The sequence below is a fragment of the Cololabis saira genome, chromosome 4 (assembly GCF_033807715.1).
Source record: "Cololabis saira isolate AMF1-May2022 chromosome 4, fColSai1.1, whole genome shotgun sequence".
NCBI lineage: Eukaryota > Metazoa > Chordata > Actinopteri > Beloniformes > Belonidae > Cololabis > Cololabis saira.
The window spans coordinates 11,070,140-11,089,945 of record NC_084590.1 but is presented as its reverse complement, the minus strand read 5'-3'; the positions used below and the strand labels follow the sequence as shown (position 1 = coordinate 11,089,945).

The 19,806-nt window shown below is 40.3% G+C and overlaps 1 protein-coding gene across 4 annotated transcripts; it reads left to right on the top strand.

Moving 5' to 3' along the window:
* The first annotated feature begins 1,056 nt into the window (after positions 1 to 1,056).
* Positions 1,057 to 19,468, top strand: LOC133441494 (heterogeneous nuclear ribonucleoprotein L-like). Of its 4 annotated transcripts, none has more exons than XM_061718840.1 (14): positions 1,057 to 1,174; positions 4,184 to 4,299; positions 4,391 to 4,628; positions 5,711 to 5,798; positions 6,577 to 6,671; positions 7,677 to 7,749; positions 12,217 to 12,249; positions 13,295 to 13,366; positions 13,448 to 13,698; positions 15,392 to 15,513; positions 15,632 to 15,833; positions 15,930 to 15,987; positions 16,104 to 16,214; positions 18,908 to 19,468. In XM_061718840.1, the coding sequence occupies exons 1-14, from the start codon at positions 1,097 to 1,099 to the stop codon at positions 18,964 to 18,966; spliced, it is 1,596 nt and encodes a 531-aa protein (XP_061574824.1). In that variant the 5' UTR covers positions 1,057 to 1,096; the 3' UTR covers positions 18,967 to 19,468. The 4 variants fall into 4 exon arrangements, with proteins under 4 accessions (XP_061574824.1, XP_061574823.1, XP_061574826.1 ...); XM_061718839.1 differs by having other exon boundaries at positions 16,104 to 16,220; XM_061718842.1 differs by lacking the exon at positions 12,217 to 12,249.
* The last annotated feature ends 338 nt before the right edge of the window (positions 19,469 to 19,806 follow it).

Below are 19,806 nucleotides of genomic sequence, written 5' to 3'. Positions count from 1 at the left end.
TCCCAGAATATTCCAATTTTTTGAGATAGGATATTTGAGTTTTCTTAAGCTGTAAACCATGATCAGCAATATTAAAATAATACAAGGCTTGCAATATTTCAGTTGATTTGTAATGAATCCAGAATGTATACCATTTTTGTTTTTGTAATTGCATTACAGAAAATCACAATATTCTAATTTTCTGAGACAATCCTGTATGTATAATTTGCCTCATTGTTGTTTTCTCTTTGACCTTTTTGGATTTTTTCTCTGAACATGGTTTGCTCGCTTCACATTTGGTTTTAATGTACTAATCTTAAACTACTCCTCAAAAAACAAAACAAGAACAGTGGCTTAAACTACTTTCATGTAGATAAAAAACTCCAAAGTAAATAAAACGAGAACTGTGTCGGCAGCTGATCCAACGTCTCGACCTTAGTTTGTCATACATTCTGGATTCATTACAAATCAACTGAAATATTGCAAGCCTTTTATTATTTTAATATTGCTGATTATGGTTTACAGTTTAAGATTAAGATTCCCAGAATATTCTAATTTTTTGAGATAGGATATTTGATTTTTCTGTAAGCCATGATCAGCAATGTTAAAATAATAAAAGGCTTGCAATATTTCAGTTGATTTGTAATGAATCCATTACAGAAAATCACAATATTCTAATTTTCTGAGACAATCCTGTATGTATAATTTGCCTCATTGTTGTTTTCTCTTTGACCTTTTTGGAGTTTTTCTCTGAACATGGTTTGCTCGCTTCACATTTGGTTTTAATGTACTAATTCAAATACGTGGGTTGTTAAAATCGTTTTTGAAACTACTCCTGAAAAACAAAACAAGAACAGTGGCTTAAACTACTTTCATGCAGATACAAAAACTCTAAAGTAAATAAAACGAGAACTGTGTCGGCAGCTGATCCAACGTCTCGACCTTAGCTCGTCTTCCTATTGGCTGATATTCAAGTCTAGCGATTGATTGACAGCCGCCTGGGCCAATCGCAGCGCGTCGTCTGGGTGCGAGGGGCGTGGAAACGGAAGCGGGGTTTTTCTTGGTTTTTCCGTCCATTTCAGTCGCTCGTCACAACCTCCTTTTTAACCGGGACAACATGGCTACTGCGGCGAGCCGCTACTACAGCGAAGACGGCCGGGCGACCAAACGACAGAAAACCGACGGAATGGCCACGGTAAGAGGGTTTTCTCGCACGGGATTTTATTCTGCCGTTAAAATAAAACCAAAAAAAAAAACGACGAAAAAAAAGCAACCAGCTCGATGAAGTCTTGTTAGAATTTGATTCATTCCAATGAGGGTTAATTTAATGTCACGACGAAACTGCGGGGAATAAAGAAAATTAAAAGAACACCAACCCCGGGATATTACTCCCAATACGTGCAGTTTTAATTTAATTTTAACATTTAACGTCGTGTGTTTGTAGTTTTCGCCCTGAACCGTGCACTTTAATCCCCCACATGTGGCCGCGGTGGAGGGAGGCGCGCTCCCGGGCGAGGCCGCGCCTCGGCCGGCCTCGGCTTTGTTCCTGCACCGGCCGCGTCTGCACGGTTTATACAAGGATTGGCTTCAAATTACAGCTCACTTTGGGTTGCATTGTTGTTTTTGTGTTGGTTTGTTGCATGGTTGTATGTAAAATGTAATCAAAATGAGTAAAAACAGCCGATGCTGACTTTGGAGTTCTGCAGGCCAGGAGATGCTATTGCATTATGTTGGAAGAGTGTGGATAAGGGAGATTTATAAATGTATTGGACTGGAAAGACTAACCTACATGGATAACTCTGGGTTTCACCAGAACATTGCATTGACTGTTAAATAAAACAAAAACATCTGCTATTTAACAAACTGCTGGTCTTTTTTTATTGTGTCCAATGGGACTGCAAAGACAGTTTTCTGGTTTTCAAATTCATTGAAAAGGTAGTGTAGGTTAAGGCCTCAGATTGTAGAGAAATAACTGTTTTCACGTACAAACGTGAAATAAAAAAGTGCAACTGAAAAATATATGGCTTTAGCTGAGCATCCACTGATTAAATTCACAAATACATCTAAATGTATTGGGCTGGAAAGACTAACCTACATTGCTAACTCTGGGAATAATCTGAACATTGCACTGACTTAAATAAAACAAACAAAAAAAAATCTGCTATTTAACAAACTGCTGCCCTTTTTTTATTGTCTCCAATGGGACTGCAAAGACAATTTTCTAGTTCTCAAATTCATTGAAAAGGTAGTGTAGCTAAAGCCTCAGATTGTAGAGAAATAACAGTGTTTTCACGTACAAACTGCAACTGAAAAATACTTCCCAAAATATATGGCTTTAGCTGAGGATCCACTGATTAAATTCACAAATGCATCTACATGTATTGGACTGGAAAGACTAACCTACATTGCTAACTCTGGGAATCACCTGAACATTGCACTGACTGTTAAAAATTAAAAAAAATATGATATTTATCAAGCTGCTGGCCTTTTTTTTTATTGTCTCCAATGGGACTGCAAAGACAATTTTCTAGTTCTCAAATTCATTGAAAAGGTAGTGTAGTTTAAGGCCTCAGATTGTAGAAAAATAACTGTTTTCACGTACAAACGTGAAATAAAAAAGTGCAACTGAAATATATTATCCAAATGATATGGCTTAGTTGAGCATCCACTGATTAAATTCACAAATACATCTAAATGTATTGGACTGGAAAGACTAACCTACATTACTCTGGGAATCACCTGAACATTGCACTGACTGTTAAATAAAACAAAACAAAAAAAAACCTGCTATTTAACAAACCGCTGCCCTTTTTTTTAATGTCGTCAATCGGACCGCACATAATCTTTATACCAGTGGTTCTCAACTGGTCCAGCTTCGGGGCCCTCCATCCCTCCATCACAAGCCGAGACCCAAATCAAAGACAATTTTCTAGTTCTCAAATTCATTGAAAAGGTAGTGTGGCTTACGCCTCAGATTGTAGAGAAATAACAGTGTTTTCACGTACAAACGCGGAATAAAAAAGTGCAACTGGAAAATATTTCCCAAAATATATGGCTTTAGCTGAGCATCCACTAATTACATGCACAAATACAGTAGGACGGAAGTTATTCAGTCATTAATCAAGCTTCAAACAAGAGCTGATGTGACTTCAAAATATCTCAACAGCCACTTTTAACAGACTCGGGTAGTGTTTTCCTGCAAATACATGAAAAAAACTGAAGTATATCCAAAAAGGCAGAAAATTATGTAGGTTTACCTGAGAACTTTACCATCATCTGAGTCCCGGGGCCTCACTGAAAACTGGTCTGGGAACCATCAGTTGAGAATCACTGCTTTATACCGTATATTCTCATGTTTATAGTCTCAGCATAATTTACTACTTAACTGTATTGTACATTAGATTACAGTAGATTAGATTGTCCTTTATTACTCCCTCAATGGGGAAATTTGCTTTGTGCAGCAGCAGTAGACACAACACACGTGCAGCGAAAGGGTAAAAAATATATTATTGCAAAATATAAACAGTATATACAATAGAGAGAAAATAAAAGTAGTAAAGTACAAGAAATAAAAGCATGGGGTAGACGGATATTGTACATCTTGTTATTGTCAGTTTGCTACTGTGAGCAGACCTGGTTGTGAAATCTGATGGCAGTGGGGAGGATGGATACATATCTTTCATACTGTATATATCCTTTCATAGTTTGTCACAGTTTACAGAACTGTTGAGGTACTGTACCTCATTCTTTTATACCACTGTACATTCCTCACTTTCTGCTTCTTTGCCCTTCTGGGTAGATACTAACTGCATTTCGTTGTCTCGGTACGTGTACTCTGTGCAATGACAAAGTTTAATCTAATATATGAACATTATGACAGGTTAAAGTGAAAGATTGTGGAGAATATCGTTTTTATTCATTTTATTTTTCCTCCCAATTGGATATTAATATCATTATTTATGTTTGTATTTAGATTGGTGCAAGTTAAGTGTAATGTATGTGTCTGTGTAATGTTATTTGAATTTTTTTTTAAATGACAAAAAACATTGTGGAAAGAAAAAAAAGTCGACGCCAATGAGGCCAATTGTTCCCCTTCCCCAGTTTCACCATGAAACTCAGGCCGAGAAATCAACATCTTGTAGATCCGTTATCTTGTCTGAATCAGGTCAGACAGGTAACTGAACTTGTTTTCTTTCCTCCTCAGGGATACGAAGATCCCCACAAGACACTTCCCTCCGTGGTGGTTCACGTCCGGGGGCTGGTGGACGGGGTCACAGAAGCCGAACTCGTTGAGGCTTTACAAGAATTCGGAGCCATCAGGTAAAAAAAAAAAATAGACCCTCGAGTTTGAGAGTTTGGGCTCTTTGCTGCAGGTATGCAAAGCTTATAATTAATGTTTTTTTGTTTTCAGCTATGTGGTAGTGATGCCAAACAAGCGACAGGCCCTGGTGGAGTATGAGGAGATGAACGGGTCGTCCACGGCGGTCACCTACGCTGCAGACAACCAGGTGTACATCGCAGGTCACCCAGCCTTTATCAACTACTCCACCAGTAAAAAGATCTCCAGACCGGGAGACTCTGACGACTCCAGGAGTGTTAACAATGTCCTCCTGTTCACCATCATGAACCCCATCTACCCCATCACTACGGTAAGACTCAGACACACAGTCTCATTACTGGAATTGCAGGTTTGAATCCAGTGATGGTATTCAGGCGGGCTGAGTGAAACGCAGATCACTGTCAGCTGTAAACACAAGGTTGTTGTGCATTCAAACATTGACGTCAGCCCCACTCGCACATGGTTGAAATGGTTTGGGAACCTGTGGTAATTTGTAATAATCACAGCGACTTAAATCTGAGAGAACAAACGCACCATTTCGCCCGGAAATCAATTAGGGTTACGGTTAATCCTTTTTATTTATTTTATTCCTTTCGTAGCCTTTTCTGCCTCTTTCGTAGGGAAATTGTGGTGTAGAGAGTGATATTATATTACAACACCATCCTAAATCTGTCCCCTTTAAGTGTAGTGATCTGATATTTTCAGATGATAATCATACGGAAATTAATCAACATTAAGCTTCACACGGAGACGTCACTCAGTTAAAAAACGTTTTTTTATCTTTCATCAAGCTCAAAGCCTCTCTGACAGAACCTTTGGGCCTTCGATAAAAACTCCAGACCCGGTTAAGTTTGTTACTATGATATGCCGTGTAGTCTTGAGTTAGCCTACAAGAATGGAGAGATTGTCTCAAGACAACTTCAAAATAATTTGCATGTTGCAAAATAATTTGCATGTAACAACCCTGATGACTGGAAAAGCCAGAAGTTGTTTTACTTGGTGTTACTTGGCCGTGGTTAATGGCGACATTTTATCTTCCTCTTTTTTTCCAATTACAGTCTAGATGAAAGGTTTTAGTCCAGTAATCTTAACTGTTTAAACATGAGTCGTGCACATGAGCATAAAAGGTCCCAGAACTGCTGAAGTTGCAGTTTGTTTGGTTTTGATTCAGGTTCATGCTTGCAACATAATCTTGTGCGTAGGTGCTGTTGATGTCTTGAATCTTTAATTATTTTGGCTACATCTTCCCATTCACTTGTTACAAAGGTGATAGATTGAGATTTAAGCTGGATAAATGTATAAACAAGATCAGATCTTCATGTACGGCTTGCTTTTTAGTGATTAAAAGCGATTTATTATTCACTTTCTTTTTCATTTGTTTAACTTTCTCAGGATGTCCTGTACACTATCTGCAACAACTGCGGGCCAGTCCAGAGAATTGTCATCTTCCGGAAGAACGGCGTCCAGGCGATGGTTGAATATCCTTTTACAAAGATGCTATCAGACGTGGCGCTCATGCTTTTTATTTCTTTATTTTTTTAACAACAAAACAAAGTATATAGAACACTTCTGAATATGCCAAATTCTAGGGACATGATGATTTTCTGCAAAGCCCTTTCACGTGGCTGAAAACTTGACAAACCAGAATTTTTGCTGGAGATTGTTGTTATCAATCTGCTGGCAGACGCATCACTGCACTGCTTTGTCTACGGTTCCATCTTATCTTTTATAGATTGCTTACATACTGGTATTTCTTTGCAGAACTTTTCCTTTTGCCGGTCACAATGTCCATATGTAAGAGCCACTTTTCCAGAAAGGCGTGAAATTAGACCATATCTTTTTTACCGCCAACCGAGATGGACCAAAAGGTGTGAAAAGGGAGAGTGCTCGAGATTTACCAACCCCCCCCCCAATTTTGTAACCGAGTGAGAAGTTATATATGATATGAAGAAGCCTTACAGCATATTCTCCTCTGCTGTTTTTATTTTTATTATTAATATGAACCTGATTGACGCCTACGTCTCATTTCCCGCTCACGTTGTATAGTCACACTTCGGTTTCGGACACACGGTTGCAGCTTTTTTTATCTCTTGGAGTCAAATTGGTGGCCCACTTTTAGGGAAACGAGAGCCCCAGTATGTAACTACAAAGAGATGACGAACTTGTGAAAAATGAAAAATGGTCCAGCCTTTCATTAAATGTTGGCTCCTACAATTATGAAATATTACTTGGACGTCTCCTTAACTCTTCTCTCACATTTGACTCTGTGCAAAGTGCACAGCGGGCCAAGGCATCGCTGAACGGAGCAGACATCTACTCTGGCTGCTGTACCCTGAAGATCGAGTATGCAAAGGTAAATCTTTCTGACACTATAAACTCTTGGGTATGGAAGTCTGAGTAAAATAAAAAATGTACGCACCACCACTTGGCCAAACGTGAAGGATTGAAACGGGTGCTAAAGTTAATGAAGCTAGGTTTCAAAATCTGAATAACTGGGAGATCTCCCGTCTGACATCAAGGGGGACGGGCCAAACTGCTGAGTTTGTTTGAATCAAATGAATTTAGAAATGCAAACTCCAGATATGACATTTTCCCATTTATGGGTTGGAATGTGTACTGAGAAAAGAGTGCCGGTCTGTACTGTTGAGCTCCAGCGCAGACAATACTGCAACTAACGTCTAGTAATGACGACAAAACCAGCTGACAGCAGTTTAACATTTGGTTTATGAGCCCGTTTGCATTTTGCGGTGTGTCGGAGTAACTTCATAAAGTCTGTATCCTCACCATCGGGCTGTGAAAGTGACCAAAATGTCAGGAAATGGCCTGCATCTTTGTTCTTGAGAATATCGGGTGGAGGACAACTCGACCATCTAGTGTTGCAGCAGCTGATCCGTTGGTTTCGGGTCATAAGTTAAGGGTTGCAGAGTTTAGTGAGCAACAGACAGATCTGACATGTGCAGATCTGAGATAGATAAAGAAAAAATGCATCAGCTACGGAGCAAAAGACATAAGTAATGTCAACATACTCAAGTCTCATAGCTGCTGAAACTCAACAAACCAACATGTCTTTGTTTTAGCTTAAAATTAGAACTGAAGTGAATTAAACCGGCATTGATTTAAGTCGGAAATTGTAAAGTGTCAGGCGAGACAATATGTGCTCATTAAAAAATAAAAATGCTAATATTCTCCACTGAATTTGTCTTCTTGCCTTTTTTATACTCATGAAGATGGGTGTACAGTATTTAGCGTGTGAATTTGTAAATCGGTGCCATCTGTGGTTTTGGGTTATAAATAATCCGCATGTAGCATATATTTACGTTTGTGTGTGTTTTTAACCTTTCAAATGGAATCTCTGCAGCCCACTCGCCTGAACGTGTTCAAGAACGACCAGGACACCTGGGACTACACCAACCCCAATCTGGGAGGACCAGGTAAAGCCTCATGCACCCAAACACGTTCCCCAGCTACGGCCGAGCGCCACACACTCGTTACCGACGGCCGGAGACGGTTCGGTATCTTCTCAGTGGGGAGTTTTGACTAGCGTACTTCTGGGAAGTGTTAGGCAACTTTAATCTCTTCCAAACTTGTTTTTGGGAGGAATTCAACATCCAGACTGTCATAGTTCACATGGGGTTCACGTATATAGTGTCAGTAAGGGATAAAATTAGGTTTGTAGCAGGTTTATGAGCTGCAAACAACGGTAGGCATGAGAATCGAACCCTGCTGTGTTGGGGGACTGGCAGGAACACATTTGCAGACAAAAAGACTGACGCTGCATTGTAAGGTCTTGATCATGTGAAGACATTTTGATGCTGGTTCAGATCTTATTTCCAGCATTCTTGTTGCTCGTGGCATGTAGATTTACTGGTTTACATGAACTGATGGGAACTTTACATGTCCCTTCAGGCTGTGCAGCCTGCAGCTCACGCTGGTCACCTCTTTAACTGGCAATGTGAGCAACCGTTTTTGTTTTTAACGGAACTGCATCCTGTTGGAATACCTGAGCTGTTACTGTAGTCGCGCGTTTCCTCGTCTACACGAGGGTTTCTGCACCAACACGGCTCGTTCAGCTCGTTCACCAGGCTGAGGGGCCTGGGGACTTTTCTTTAGAGTAAAAGAACCGAGTGGCAAAACTGCCCACAGCCTGGTCCGTATAATTGTTCTCGGGTGTGATTTTATGTGTTTTACATGCAAGCAGTTGAAATGGTCACATATACAGTAGCAATCAAAATGACCCTACCCCTGCTGCAAATTAGGTTTATTGGCAAAATGTACAAACTAGAAGCTGTTTGCAATAAAGAAATCAAATAAGAACAAATTAAATAGCTCAACACAGCTAATATTACAAGTTGTTTCTCTGACTTCAACATGAAATGCCACGTTTAATGACCACTGCAGTGTTAAAACTATTCAACCTCCCTTACTAACATTCCTCTAAGGGGCAAACATTTGCATATCTGGTGTTGTCTCGAGCACACATGATGCAATCAATCAAGGTCTTCGTCAGCTTTGCTTGAGATAGAACACCTCGAATACCAAGACTGTTGATGGTAAAGGTGGATTGCATCTTAGAGATATGGCGTTGTATAAACAAGGAAAGGATACAAAAAGATATCAACGGTACTGGATGTTCCTAGAGATAAAGTTGGAATCATAGTTTGCAAGTTTAAACTTAAAGAAACCTTGGCTGCTCTACCTGGACGTGGCAGTGAGAGGACGCTAACAGCAGCTGCTACAGGAGTCCTGAGGAGGCGGGTGGTGGAAAAACCCGCGGCTGACTGCAAAATACCTCCAGCAAGACTTGGTGAAGTTTCAGTTTCCACGGTAACGCCTGCAGTAAGTGCTGAAGGGGGCTCCATGCCTGCAGTCTAAGTCCACTGCTGACCCAAAAGCCCAAGAAGAATCTGCTCCAGTTTGCTTAAAACTGTATAAATAAGCCAGAGATTTTGGAAATCTGTTCTGTGGAGCGATGGAATGAAATTGGCTCTTTTCGTGTTCGTGGATCAGCGGTATGTCGGTGGCTCAGTGATGCTCTGCTTCCTCCGGCACTGGAAACCTGTGTAGAGGGCAAGATTGATTCAGTCAAGTATCAGGAAATCTGGGAGAAAATGTCATGTCCTCTGTGAGAAAGCAGAAGCTTGGACATCCAAGTCCACCAAGGCCCGGTTTCAGAAGAAATCCTGGAAGATATTAGAGCGCCCAGCACAGTCACCTGACTGAAACTGTATTTAAAAACTTTGTCCACGAGGAATGGACTGAGATTCCCCACAAACGCTGCCAGAAGCTGTTCATCACGTTTGCATCAGGTCGTAGCAGTGAAAAGGTGCTCTAATAAGTACTAAAAATGCTTTTCATGAAGGGGTTGAATACGTTGAGACTGCAGTGGTCATTAAAAGTGGCATTTTGTGAAACTACATAATATTATCTGTGTTGAGCTATTTTATTTGATTATTGCAAACAGCTTGTAGTTTGTACATTTTGCCAATAAACCCATTTTGGGTCATTTTGATTGCAGCTGTCCATACATTTAATCTTAAAAATGGGAGTTTTTGTTGCAAGACTTTGTTTATTTTTTTAAGTAAATTGATCAATAACAGTTTATTGGAAGCTGACTGAAGTGCTTTTACCTGACACGATTGTGGCAGATTGGTGTCAATTTTTATTTCTGAAAAGTGCCTGTTTCCAGATTTGAATTGTGAAAGTACAACTACTTGAGGGTGGGTCTTTTTTTTTAACTTTTTGTTGCATTTGCTGTTCCTGCTTCCCTCGTAACACATCTGTATTGTGTAGGCAGTCACTGGAAATGATTCGTCTTGACATCAGACTGATCCTGGTCTTTCTCACTATTGTGTACAGTGAAATTCTTCCATTTCGGTTGCACATAAACTTTGACCATCATAAGGCGTTTTTCTGTCCACTTATCGGGTTTGCCCCAAAAAGAGATGCTGTTTCGTCAGAACCTCTGAAAGTCACTTTATTCTGACGACACTAAGAAGTGACAAACAGAGGCACGGACCAGCATCAGTCAGCAGGCCGTCTGCCGCCTGTCATCGCCAAAGAACACGCACACGAGTTTTTCTGCTGAGGGAAAGGCAGACATACGCTGACATCACCACGCAGCCGCCACCATCTTCACTGAGGACACACCCACTTTCATACAGAGGGTCAAACGAGCCACGATACAAGGAGATCACCTACAAGACACCATCCACTCAACATGATGACGTAGGACTGATAATCCACTCATTCCTCATCTCTTCATTCTTGCACAAGAGCCATGAAGACACTTGAGTGTTGGGGAGATTTGGGCACTGAGCTACACTTGGTCCCTCCCCCCTCTTTTTCCCCCTTCCTTCCATCCTTTCCTAACGTGAGACACAAGTGCAGGCCAAATCTTTCATCTACAATGTCCCATTGTCTACACCGAACGGAGACGCACACCAGAGGAGGCACAGCTCCACCCAAACCCACGGCACAGACAGACATCCTTCACCACAACAGACGCCGCATACTGATATCAACTAGGATCATATTTTACAAAAAAACAAAGTCCCGGCCCGTCAGCTACTACTCTGGGCTGTGTTGCTCGTCACGCTTTTTGACACAAAAAAGATAAAACATTAAAGCAACACACTTCGTCGTACCAACTGACCCAACTGATGAATTACACCTTGAATCCAGCCGACACCAGACAACTGATGAAGACAGGACACTGCTGACAACACCATCCAGCACACTCAGAGCCCAGTCAGGCCCATTTTTGGTTTTTGTCTCATGTGTACCCACCCACCCACCCCTCCTCAACATGGAATTAAAACTCTCTCGCTCTTTCTGCTTATCTCATCTTGTTCTCCCTCTAGTTTTTCTTGCAAAATGCTCCCTGTTTAGATATCATTTTTATTTTATTTTCAAACTATGAAAGTCTAGCGTCTTTGTAACGCCTTCCATGTAATGCAGGTTTGGCAATTTGCGGCTAAGAGGAGCCACCTTCCCATCTGAAATGTCCGCTATGGCATCTTCAGGGCCTACCAGTGGACGCTAAGCAGACTTTTCCCTGAAAAGGGGGTCACAAAGGATGGAAACGACAGCCAAGCCAGCAATGAGCGTTTCAACTTGATATAACCAAGAATCGATCCCGAGGTGGACCGTTTACCCCCTACCCCCTCCATAAAGGAAATGGATATGAGTTTGGGATGAAATGAACTGAATGGAGAGTTGGGGAGCTACTGCACCAAATGTCTTCCCACTGTTAATAAAGATGCAGTAAGTAAATCGAGACGCTCCATCGGAAAACAACTGCACAGCACCACATGACCCCCCCAAAGCCCAGCAACCAACATCGCCACACAAGACAGACATTATCCCCATTTTTGTTTTCTTCATAGAAGTTTAAACTTCCTCTTTCTGGAAGGGGTTGATGGTTGTGGTTCTGTCGAAACCTGTTTTGAGTGTTGCGCAAACGTTCTGCATGTTTCTGTATGGATGCTCCCTCCGTTGGCGCCTGAGTAAAACCTCCCCGGATTTGATCGTTTTTTTTCTTTTTACGGGGATTAAATCCTGTTAATTACTCAGATTTATGCGGTCTGAACTCCATACAAACAAAAAATCAGACACACTTGACCCACGACAAGCCCGGTTCGTAATGAAGTGGAGCGTCCGATGGTCACACTGGTGTTCAAAATGCCAGGTTGGTCACCCGCAGAGGTACCAAGCCATCAGCTTATCGTGGTTAACTTCTGTTGACATTTATCCTGAATAACTTTGACAGACAGTCCTGTTGTGACTAGTTGCGGCACTTTTCTCCAAACTAGGGTTACTTCAGTTAACTTTGAGCTGTAATCATGTAACTGATTAACCTGGCTTCCCTTCTGATTGTGTGTGGTTGTGTACCTGTACAGATGGTGATGCAGATGGCAATGGGAGCAATGCAGGTGTGTGTGAGCATACAAACTTTTTACTCTTAGCCATTTGTGACGCACTGTCCAGAGTGACTTCTGTTTGACTTCCTCCCCCCTCTTCACCTCCCGGACCATTAGCATCCACTGCAGCTTTTGCCATTTATCCCTGTTCCCCGTTAGGACGCCATCGTGGATGCTTTTGGACTAAAGGAGCTGTATCTTAGGGTCATTTCTCTCTTGCCATGCTACACCCTCCATGCCTCCCCCCTCATTCCCCTCAACTAATTTTGGTAGACGATACAAAACAGTTGAACCATTCGGGTCGTAGTAATGTGGGTGGGGGTTGTTTGTCTCTGCCGGTGTGGTTCTTTCTAAGTCTTGAAATGCATGTCTACTAATCTGGAGTCCTGTTTTCTAAAGTTTCCATGAAACATTTGTTTGGTTTACTGTAGTGATGCACCGAAATGAAAATTTGTGACCGAAACCGAAAATAATAATAAACACTTGGCTGAATACCGAACATGGTTCTTCAGCAGTTTTTCATTTATTTTGCCAATTTTTTCACCATTGCATAAATCAAATAAATTTGATTTAGGCTTTTCAAAGAAAAAAATCTTTTAGAAAATTACAAGGTAGAAAATATTTATTGAACATAAAAAAATGAAAATTTTTTAATTTCCCAGCATTGTTTTGGTTCCACCTCCTGGTGAATGTTAGGTAAAATTCTTATGAGGTTAGTTTTTGGTTGGCCAACGATTTATGTAGTGCGCAATGATACGGGACAGAGCGGCCAGTCTATTTCCTTATTTTACAACGCTGTTATTAATAATTCGGTTTTTTTTCCCCACTTATTATAAAGTGTTTTTTTGCCATTTTCGGCCGAACAATTTCGGTTACCGAACAATCGGTGCATCACTAGTTTACTGTCAAAGAAAAAATATGGTATTTGTAGAGAAAATAAATGGGCTCCATATTTTATGCTTGACATCCCATCATCATGTAGAGATTACAGCCGGTCTCCTGTCCCGTCTAATCTGCTCGTTGTACTGCTTCTTCCTCTACCTTTTTGTTCTCGTAGATGACGTAAACGCCAACCCCAACAAGCGCCAAAGACAGCCCGCTCTACTGGGCGACCACCCCCCCGAGTACGGTAAGTCTCAGACTCGGGTCCGTGATCCTGTTTTACATAAACTTTATATAAACGGGGGTTGACCGTGCTCTTTGTCTGAAGGCGGCGGTGGTTACCACGGCTACGATGAGAGTTACGGGTCTCCGCCCTACGAGGGTCGTCGCATGGTTCCTCCGATGAGGGGACGAGGAGGAAGGAGCTACGGGCCGGGCTACGGACCCCCGCCTCCTCCCCCCGGGGAGTACGGCGCCCACGCCGACTCACCGGTCGTCATGGTTTATGGGCTGGACCCCGCGAAGATGAACGCAGACCGCGTCTTCAATATCTTCTGTCTGTACGGCAATGTAGAGAGGGTGAGTGTCTCCCAGCATGCAAAATGTTATCTAGTATTATATTTACTGGCTCAAAAATGTGTTAAAGACTAAAGTTGCTTTCGTCAACGCAAAATTATGACTAAATATCGTCGTCAATGAACCTTTATCACCTGAGAAAAACGAGATGTAACGAAAATGCTGGTCATGTGACGATAACGATAATTAAATATATAATGCAATATCGTAGTAGGAATAAAAACGAGACTAAAATGTAGATAACAAAATAAAAACTTCATTTTCGTTGACCAAAACAAGACGAAATGTTCTAACAAAGATCTTTAATCTACATGTTTGTAGTAGTGGCTGCTGCTGGGTGACGTTAGTCCTCAATCCCAGTCGATGCAGCGGGGAATCAGATCCAGAAGATGCAGCTGCAGAGTTAGAGGCTGATGCCGTTAACGCAGAGCTCTAGGTTCACGTCCATTAAAAACAAAGTTACGTAGAGAAACGCAGGGATCTGCTCTGGGGCTGGAGAAGAAGAAGAAGAACCATCTTTGGAAACACTTTCTTACATAGATGTGGAAAAGAAAAAAACGAATGTGTCGAAAAAGAAAGACGGGGAGAAATGCAGAAAAATATTTTGCAAACTCTAGGGCTGGGCGATATGGGCCAAAAGTCATATCTCAATATTTTCTAGCTGAATGGCGATACTCGATATATATCTCGATATTTTTTCTGTGACATAATTGGGGTTTCCCCCAAATCATTATAGCATAGCATCTCTGTTAGCTTCATTTTTTCTGAGGCAAACCCTTAAAAAAAACAGTCAGTTTTAATACAAAGCCTCGTGCCAAATGTCACACAGGTTCATTTATTAACAGAGGTCTGCACAATATCAAAATGTATAAAACAAATGAAATAAAAATAAACTGCCTGCATATATAGAATAAAAATGCTTCTTGAATAAAATAAAACAAATATCCCTTTCCTGCATAACAATGAAATTAAAATACACTGTGTATACAATGTAGACAGTAACAGGCAGACTTTTCCACTGAGGTTGACAGTTGTGCAAATAACAAAACATTTGTGCAAATCTCAAATAAAACATTCAAGTCAATTTGTCACAAAATAAGCTATATCAAAAAATGTTTTTTTGTTTTTGTTTTTTTTTAATTTTTTTTTAAATCGATATAAACGATATTGTCTCGTACCATATCGCGTTTGAAAATATATCGATATATATTAAAATCTCTATATCGCCCAGCCCTAGCAAACTCAAATTAGAGTCTTCTGTATCTGGAATTAATGTATTCTTGAGTCTATAAGGTAACAATAATATAATAATAAGATAACCTTGTTTGAATTGTAAAATGGGTTTGGCTAAATACAATCTTTGACTAAAACTAGAGTAAAATGGTCTTGGACAATTCTGACTAAAATAAGACTAAAATGCTCAAGAGTTTTAGTCGACTGAAATTTGACACGACTAAAAGGAGAATGAACGTGACCAAAACTAATAAACTAAAATGATAGCTTGACCCAAAGACTATAGACTAAAACTAGAATTGAAACAGGCTGCCGAAAACAACACTAGTAAAGACTAAACAAGTTATCTGAAAGCATCTTAAAACAAAGGACAAAGGTATTTGTTTTCTTCCCCCACTGAGTGCTCGTCACCTGAACCAGAACAAGGAAAGACGGTAAAATCTCTTCCTGCCGTCTGTTTCAGGTGAAGTTCATGAAGAGTAAACCTGGAGCCGCCATGGTGGAAATGGGAGACTGCTATGCAGTGGACCGAGCCATCACGCATCTCAACAACAACTTCCTGTTTGGACAGAAGCTGAATGTTTGGTGAGTATCTGATACGGGATGCTGGACTGTTGCCATGGTAATCTGATCGGCTATTGTCTTCCACTTGAGCCTTTTCCTGCTGAGAAAAGTAACTAAAGACGATCCTTCCTCATCGCAGCGTGTCCAAGCAGCAGGCCATCGTGCCAGGTCAGTGCTACGAACTGGAAGACGGTACGAGCAGTTTCAAGGACTTCCACGGCTCCAGGAACAACCGGTTCACCTCCCCGGAGCAGGCGGCCAAAAACCGAATCCAGCACCCCAGCAACGTCTTGCACTTCTTCAACGCCCAGCCCGACGCCACGCCAGAGATTTTCTCTGAGGTCAGAGGGAACAGACTTGACAGTGCATGTGAAATATCACGTTCATACATGGTCATTAATTATAGTTGGTTTAATTAAAACAAATGTTCTTTGCAGATTTGTGAGGAGATCGGTGTCAAGAGCCCCGTCAACGTCAAAATGTTCACAGGAAAAAGTGAGCTTTGTTTTTGAGTTGAAGCCTTTTAAACTGTATACAAAATCAAATGTTGTTGCACCTTTTAAATACAGCAGTTAATAATAATAATTGCTGTTGTCTCCTGCAACCACCAGGCGGCGCTGCTCCGAGTGACCGCAGCGCTTCGGGTCTGCTGGAGTGGGAATCCATCAACGATGCCATGGAAGCGCTGGCCCTGATTAACCACTACCAAATGAAAAATCCAAGTGCGTGTAAGATTTACAAAACACTCACTTTTCAACGCTCTGCCACCTGCACCCAAGCACCATATTTAGCACCGTCAGGCGCAATATCAATGAACAGGTCAATTTTCATGTACTGGGTTTTAAGGCGCATGATAAACAATATAAAGTGAAACAAAACAGTCTGGTTAGTCAAACTTTATTCAACTCAGAATATCGTTCAGTTGTAACTAAAACAAAAATAAACTCACATTTTAAATAATTCTTCTTCCACGACTCCACCAATAAAAATTGGAGGAGGTAAGATTCGTACTACGTCCTTTTCTCTGATTGGTTCATCGTTGCCAGCGTTAGTAGACACCTGAAGTTAGTGTGAGGTTGGAACAACGTTGTATTCCAACTAGGGCTGGGCGATATGGATCAAAAGTCATATCTCGATATTTTCTAGCTGAATGGCGATACTCGATATATATCGATATTTTATTCTGTGCCATAATTGGGGTCAGTTTTAATACAAAGCCTCGTGCCAAATGTCACACAGGTATCTTTATTAACAGAGGTCTGCACAATATCAAAATGTATAAAACAAATGAAATATACAATAAATATATAGAATAAAAATGCTTCTTGAATAAAATAAAACAAATAACCCTTTCCTGCATAACAATTAAATTAAAATACACTGTGCAATTAATACAATGTAGACAGTAACAGGCAGACTTTTCCACTGAGGTTGACAAAACATTTGTGCAAATCTCAAATAAAACATTCTTTTTTTTTTAATTATTATTATAATTTTTTTTTTTTTAATCGATATAAACGGTATTGTCTCGTACCATATCGCGTTTGAAAATATATCGATATATATCAAAATCTCGATATATCGCCCAGCCCTAATTCCAACATTTGATTATAACTGGATTATGACTTAAAAACCGGACGTTGGCTTGGCGTCTAAGGTAACGTTGACTAGATGTTGGATGATGGTTGATTGCAGCTACATGATTAGTTATCTAACATTGTCTGACGTTGCAACCCGTATCCAACCAAGGACCGACTTTAATGTTTTCTGAACGGTCTGAGCATCGATCAAGCGAAGCGGCTTTGTCGCTACCAAAGTCACTAAAACGGCACTATTTTTGAGCTCAGTGTTCTACATAAAACTGGTTGGAGGTCAGTAAGCACGACAATATTCATACATAAGACCATGATTATACGGGACACTGCAGATTTTTGAGAAAGTTTAAGGATTTTAAGTGCGTCCTATAGTAGACTTGTAGTCAAGACGGCCTAAACCGAGACCAAGACTAGTTGTAGCGCAGTAGGAAACGGTCACGGATGAGGAACAGCTGATCCAGTTAGTTGAAATGAGAAGTTATCTCTATGATTCCTCCTCATTTCACTACAAAAACCTCAATAAAGTGGCAGCTGCTGGAGGGAGATGGACAGAGAGCGTCCGATATCACGCAGTGCTACAGGATAGTCGGGACGCTCATGCAGTTACACGGTTTTATAGTTGTGGTTTGCATTTTGGTTACGTAACGAAAATGCGCAGAATCTGAACGGCTCATAGAAGCCACATCAGACTGGATGGCTCATTTGGGCGGCTGTACAGACACTGCAGAATTTGGTTTCTTTCCTCCTTCTCTGAGTTTGCAGGCTGAGGGGAGAACACTTTATATATGTTAAAGCAAGAAAAAACTTGTTTTTCATAATAGGTCCCCTTTAATTTGGAGATAAAACCTGAATTTTAAATATTAAAGATACAATTATCTACTTGAAATTACATTATTACCATTATAGTAGCCAGATAACACTGAAGAACTGCTGATCACCAGATTCTGTCACCTTGGTGTGCAACGTCATCTCAATTGTCTGAGATAGGGCTGGGCGATATGGACCAAAAGTCATATCTCCATATTTTCTAGCTGAATGGCGATACTCTATATATATTGATATTTTTTCTGTGCCATAATTGGGGTTTCCCCCAAAGCATTATAGCATAGCATGTCTGTTAGCTTCATTTTTTCTTAGTCTTGTCAGTTTTAATACAAAGCCTCGTGCCAAATGTCACACAGGTTCCTTTATTAACAGAGGTCTGCACAATATCAAAATGTATAAAACAAAAGAAATAAAATAAACTGCCTGGATATATAGAATAAAAAATGCTTCTTGAATTAAATAAAACAAATATCCCTTTCCTGCATAACAATTAAATTAAAATACACTGTGCAATTAATACAATGTAGACAGTAACAGGCAGACTTTTCCACTGAGGTTGACAGTTATGCAAATAACAAAACAATTGTGCAAATCTCAAATAAAACATTCAAGTCAATTTGTCACAAAATAAGCTATATCAAAATCATAAAAAAAAAAAAAAAAAATTCGACAAACGATATTGTCTCGTACCATATCGCGTTTGAAAATATATCGATATATATTAAAATCTCGATATATCGCCAAGCCCTAGTCTGAGACCGAGAGACCCGAGACCAAAACAAGCCAAGACCACAAAAAAGTGTTCTTGGTCTCGACAGCTACCATTCTAGGGCCCAGCAGGTTTCCCTGCACACACAGCAGCTCTTAGAGGCAAAAACATGTCGCGTACCATAGTGCTGACTGATAAAGCTTCACTTATTTCCTTGTGGATTAATTTCTCTGGTTTTAATGTGATTGTTCACTAATGTGGTGTCTTCTCTTCCCTTCCCTTCCAGCCGGTCCGTACCCGTACACCTTAAAACTGTGCTTCTCCACCGTTCAGCACGCCAACTGAGCAGCTCTAGTAGCCGGGGAACGAAGACTGGTCCGTCGTTCTCACGCTCAGGCGACCTTTGACCATGACTGCTTGCAACAGAGTTTGGAAAAATTGACTTCCAGAAACTGTGATTAACTTTTCAATTGATTCATAATGTGCAAACTTGCTCATTTAACATATGAGTAGAATATTAAAAAATGTAAGACATTAAAGTTTTTGGTATTTATGCCCCCAGATGTGGTTGACAGTATCAGTTCCTGTGTGTTTAACTTTAGGTAATCCTTTTTACTTTTTGTATTATGCTTATACAGAAACCTGACATGGCATATTCGTTCAGACTGGTTTTTATGCTCAAGTGTTTAAGCCGCAGTGATTGTGTAAAAGTTGTCTTTTTTTTTTTTTTTTTACTTTTATTTTATTTTTGTGTTATTTTAAACGCTGACTGTTCAGTTTTGTGTCTCCATGTCTGGTGTGCAGGTGGAGAGTTTTGTTCTAAGAAAATAAAAAAATTATGATTACATGTTTAAGGAATCTTGTTTTAATTTTTTTTTTTAAATGTTTATTTGTTGCTCTGCTTCAGGTTGTTTTGGTTCCCAACAACAATACTCCGTTTTCTGTTGCAATGAAACACCAGTTTCTTCTGACGTATGTCTGTGGCTCCTTTTTTCTTTGTTTTCATCCATTAAAAAAACATTTAGTCACTGAAGACTGAGCTAATTTTAATTAAATAACTGAATTAGTCAGACCTGATTGTGCAGAAAGAGTTCGTCTAATTCAATACTGTTTTGGTATATTTTCATACATGGAGGTGATGGGAGGATGGATGAAACCCTTATTTGATCTCTTCAAAAATCATTG

What these genes read in the sequence shown, in the direction of transcription:
- LOC133441494 (XM_061718839.1), top strand. Translation starts at nt 1,097, where the DNA reads ATGGCTACTGCGGCGAGCCGCTACTACAGCGAAGACGGCCGGGCGACC. An exon ending in CGCCAGAGATTTTCTCTGAG is followed by an intron (nt 15,834 to 15,929) that starts GTCAGAGGGAAC and finishes TGTTCTTTGCAG; the next exon opens with ATTTGTGAGGAGATCGGTGT. An exon ending in CAAAATGTTCACAGGAAAAA is followed by an intron (nt 15,988 to 16,103) that starts GTGAGCTTTGTT and finishes TGCAACCACCAG; the next exon opens with GCGGCGCTGCTCCGAGTGAC.